Source organism: Dasypus novemcinctus, chromosome 16 (assembly GCF_030445035.2).
Source record: "Dasypus novemcinctus isolate mDasNov1 chromosome 16, mDasNov1.1.hap2, whole genome shotgun sequence".
Lineage (NCBI taxonomy): Eukaryota > Metazoa > Chordata > Mammalia > Cingulata > Dasypodidae > Dasypus > Dasypus novemcinctus.
In genome coordinates, this window is record NC_080688.1 from 5,033,672 (window position 1) to 5,039,005 (window position 5,334).

The following is a 5,334-nucleotide window of genomic DNA, read 5'->3' on the forward strand; positions in this document are numbered from 1 at the left end:
CTGTTTCCTGGGACTGGAGTCATTGCCATGGTTACCAAGGCCAGGGCTGCAGCCTCTCACCATCCCATACCCACATGTCAGGACAGAGAGCTTAGGTTAAGGTTATCTCCGAAGAGACAAAGGGCCTCCCACCCATAGCCCACATCATTTTCACCCCTTATGCCAAAGCTTAACTTGCTAAGCTTTGGCATACTTATTGTTGGAGCTATGAGGTGGGTGGCTATTTGTTGTTTTGATTGATTACTTTACTTATCAATTTTTAGTGTAGGATCCAGGACTTTGTTTTTAGAAGTTTAGAAGTTTTCATTCTGGATAGCAGAATCCTAGGGCAGGGGCACCCCTTGCAGTCATTCTGGGGTCACCGTCACTCAGGTGGATTTCCGTTTAGGCTCCAGATCCATATATTAATTTTGTTTTACCCTTAAAGAGTTTACACCTTTAATCTTAAAGGAGAGCTGAAGGGAGATGATCTCTTTTCTGTAACTGCTTCCTGCTGGCCATGGACTGTAGTCGTTGCCTAACATGGTGTAAAACTTTTATTTTAAATGGAAGAAGTTGGATCTGGCATTCTGTATGAAGCTGGATGGAGTTTTCATATGGTTAATAAGATGTTCATTCTGAAAGAAACAAACAATTAAAATTTTGGAATACCTGTTTTTAAAAGAGTACATTGGGTTACAGAGGTAGACAAGGATAGGTGCTTATAAAGATGGCACTCCTTTTTAGAAGCTGATGGGAACAGTATATAAATATATATTTTTTTCTCTCTAAGGTATTTTTAGAGAGAAATTGCAATAGATACTTAGATTATTTTGAAGACACATTTCAGGCTGTTTAATAATTGGCATTCATGTGTTCTGTTAGATGCTTCTGGTGAACTGGCACCTTTTGGACAGTTGGTTTCATTCAGGATTAGTGCACCAAGATGGAATTTTTTTATTTTTTAGCTGTGGGAGTAGATCAGAACTACAGAAGAAAGTTTTTTACATTTTGGTTTTAATAGTACAATTTCTGATAATTTTGGCTGTTTAATAGGTAACTCATTATTAGCAAGCAAGCTTCATTTTTACTACACAGTAGAGTACAGTAGAATGGTAAGTTGGCTGAACCTTGCGAAGATTGTTGCCTTATTTTATAGACATGTTTATTGACTATTTAGGAACTAAAGTTACTAGGAATTTGATTGGATTCCAGGTTGGCAGAAGCCACGTGGCAGCACTTGTTGCTAAGGCATACGTGGGTGTGGCTACCAAAATGGACAGCAGACCTAAAGCAATAATCACAATAACCTGATTTACAGAGACCTATGGCATTGACTAGTAGATCATGGGGAACTCAAATGTAAAATAGATGGTAAGCATATTCAATTTTCACTTGGTCCGTATAAGCAGATTTATAGGTCAAGTGAATGAAAGTCTAATTGAATTACAAAATCAGAATGTTTTGGCCCCTTAATTAAATCCCTTAATTAAAATAGTTTAGAAACTCAGAGCCCCTTGAATAAATTTAAATAAGACAGTTTAGAGACCCAGAACCCCTTGAATAAAAGGAAGGTGGAGTCATATTGTGGAAGGACACTGCTTTATTGCCAAAAAAAAATTATTAATCTTCAAACTTTTCCCAAAATGACCTGTGACTAATTACCATAGTAGCTGTGAGTTGGGATAAAAGAAATGAACTGATATTTTGGGGATGATTGACATTGACTCAGAAGTGACATTACTTCCAGGAAACCTAAAATGTTTCACTATGGCTCACCAATTAGAGTAGGGTCTAATGGAAGTCAGGTTATCAATAGAATTTTAGCTCAGATCCATCTCACCAATCTCAACTTAAATATATGATAATATTAAGATTTCGAGTTCTGCAAAGTATTTCCACAAACATATCAGCATGGAATCAGATAATAACCCCATCATTTTATTTGTATTCTAAGGACATTTTTTTTAACTTAAGAAGAATAAATTACCACAGTTTCTCAACTTTTTTTATTTTACAAAAATTATTATTCTAGTAAAAATCTAGGTTCAATAAGCATAATAAATGATACAAGTTATTTTTTAAAAACATTTTCAAGCAATCTTTTCCAGTCTTGACCGTATGAAGTGTGTCGCACTTAATTAGAAATGCACTGTTTCAGGAAGACAAATGCAGGTTTCATAAAGGTTGTGCAATGCTGATATAACACCAAAATAACATTTTGCTTTGCTTTTTAATGTAATTAACAGACTGAAATATATATCTCAACGTGATTAAAAGGATAAAATTTAGAATGTATACATCTTAACAGAATAAAATTTTTAAAATTTCATGGTACTACACAATATAAACAGTGAAACCTAATTTAAATCATGCAATATAGTCAGTAAAATTATAAAGTCTGCTATCATCATTAGTAACAAATGTTATACACCAATGAAAGAGGCTAATATTAGTGTGGTATATAACATTCCTATATTTTATGCATGATTTTTCTGTAAACCCACAACTTCTCCAAAAAAGAAAGAAAAAACAAACTTTAAAATGATTGATGAAATATTAAAGAATTATTTGACTCTGGTATCTAAGTTGAACAATGGGTTAAAGATTTTCCTCAATTTTATCTATTTCATTTAACAAATTCCATGGTATCTTTTATACATAAGAATTTTACTTGATTCTTTTATTTCACATATAAACTCTACTATAGAGAAGAAAATAAAGGCATAAAACAAAAAAAAAATGTACGATTATTACTTTCTTTCTTCAAGAATATATGGATTATTCCACTCTGTCTAAATCTAAGTAAAAGATATTTGATCTACAATTACTTAAGAAAAGTTATGTAGAATTTTTGAAGTTACACAATGGGACATTGCTGATTTTTGGAAACAGTCCTTGATCCCAGAGCATGGCTTCTGAAAATGCTTATAATTTCTAGCCTTTGAGGCAAAACAATGCATGATAACACTATTATTTAATAGATTTTTTAAAATGACCAAAACCTAGATGTGGAGCTCACAGTGAATCTTTGAATAATATAGGGACACTTCACTAGTGACGGGATCACACACCTAGTTGAAAAAGTAGGACAAAATATATATAAAAGTAATAGAGCAGATATTGAGTGTTTGCAGGTATATATGGAGTCAGGGAATTCAGAATAGCTCGATATTGCCTGTTAAGCAGAAAACAAATAAACATGATCTATAAACTAGGCAATGATTTTAGGAAGCAATACAGAGGCAGAGAATATTATTGAGAAAATTTTTCACTGTTGCTTTCTTAAAATTGTGAGTTACATAAGCAGTGTCCAGAGAGAAAACTTTACTAGAAAATCATTTGAGAATTGTGAGAAATCCAGTAAGAAATGACAGTTTTCTATTCACACTGAATGCAAGTGCACAGCTTCAGTGAAAAGTAGAGACAAATTTCAGTGATTTAATCGGAAACGTTAGAAAAGCAAAACAACAAAAATACATGGTATCTGATAAGAGTTGTGTCTTGTGAAAGATGATACTTTCAGTTTTGAACATGCTGATATAATAATTATATGTGCTAAAATGAGCTGATATCTAAGATCTAAGATACAGAAAATAAATGAGCTATTTGGAGGAACAGGTGGATATGAGAGTGAATGTGGTCATAAAAGGGGTAGAATGTCAAAATATAAGTGGGAACAAGTATAATGTATAATGATAAAGTTAAGGAGATATATGTGGACAGGCAGGTAGGCTATTAAAGAAAGAGAATTATCTACAGATAATTTGTATAGATATAGAAATAGAAATAAAAGCAAAGATAGATAAAGATGATATTCTCAATGCATGTTATAGATATAAATGGATACACATTATAGATTTAGGATTAGCTTTGTATATGAATATGGACATGGATAAGTACGTATGGACATTTTACTTAAGACAGGCCCAGTTTATGCCAGTTAAACCTGTTCAATTGTGAAAATGTCTAGGTTCTACTCACAAAAATATCACTTTGATGATGTTTTGTTCTCAAGGGATAGATAAATAGATAAATGCATAGAAATAATTCTAGGTATATGCATTTGTGTGATTTCTGAATATATATAGGTAATTCTAATCTGTATAGACAGATATCTATATATAGTTATTTTTCTGTGATTTATTTTCTCAAATTCTTCCTGTGAATTTAATCTCCATGGACTGCTAAGCAATTATTTCAGTTTTATGTGAGTTTTAAACATGTTTTATGGCATAGAACTTTTCTGAGTGCTCCTTTAACCTCTGCGTTTCTCAAGCTGTAGATCATGGGGTTTAGCATTGGGGTAATAACCCCATACAACATTGAGATGAGCCTGTCTCTCTCAGGAGAATGTTGACTGGAGGGGGGACGGATGTAAGTAAATATTGTTGTGCCATAAAACAAAAAGACCACAAGGAGGTGGGAAGTGCAAGTAGAGAAGGCTTTACGTTTCCCTTCAGCTGACTGGATCTTTAGGATGGTGGATATTATGTAGATATAAGAAATAAAGGTGATCAAAAAGGCAGGGACTCCCAAAACACATCCTGCCACTAAAATAACCATCTCTGCCACATACGTGGAAGAACAGGAGATCGCCACCACTGGCGGGATGTCACAGTAATACTGATTAATCCGATTGAATTTACAGAAAGACAGGCGGAAAGTGAACACCGTGTGCAGAAGGGAATTAAGAAGCCCTGCTGCCCAGGTTCCAGCCGTCAGCTGGGCACAGCGTCCCTTAGACATGATGAGGGTGTAGCGAAGGGGGAAGCAGATGGCCACATACCGGTCATAAGCCATGACGGCCAGAAGGAAGACCTCGGTCCCTGCCATGGCCACCAGGAAATAGAGCTGCAAAGCACACCCAATAAAAGAAATGCTTTGCTTCTCAGTCAGCAGGTTCTCGAGCATCTTGGGAACTGTAGCTGATGGGCAGAATATGTCTAAAAGGGACAAATTGGCCAAGAAGTAATACATGGGCGTGCGCAGCTTTTTCTCAGTCCCTACGGCGAGGAGAATGCCACCGTTTCCAACCAAGGTGATCTGATAGATGAGAGCAAAAACCGCAAAGAGAGGATAGCGCACCTCTGGGAGATCAGAGAGCCCTATGAGGATAAACTCGTCCACGGTGGTCAGATTGTTGAGGTCCATCTCTTCAATGCACAAAAGTCTTTCTGGAGAAAATGAAACCAACAGAGATTTAAAAAATTTAGAATCCTGAGTGATGATTCCTAGCTTGGCAAATAGTTCCTGTGAAGTTGATGAATTTTAACTGTATTTTAATTATTCATTTCAATTATTGGAATTACTGATAAGAGCGTTCCACATATTTATGATATTGATTAGAATATT

General features: G+C 35.0%; 1 protein-coding gene across 1 annotated transcript; it reads right to left on the bottom strand.

Annotated features, from left to right (window-relative positions):
- Positions 1 to 4,185: 4,185 nt before the first annotated feature.
- On the bottom strand, positions 4,186 to 5,133 carry LOC101429177 (olfactory receptor 5V1-like). Its single transcript, XM_004459320.1, has one exon. The coding sequence runs from the start codon at positions 5,131 to 5,133 to the stop codon at positions 4,186 to 4,188; it is 948 nt and encodes a 315-aa protein (XP_004459377.1).
- Between the last annotated feature and the right edge of the window lie 201 nt (positions 5,134 to 5,334).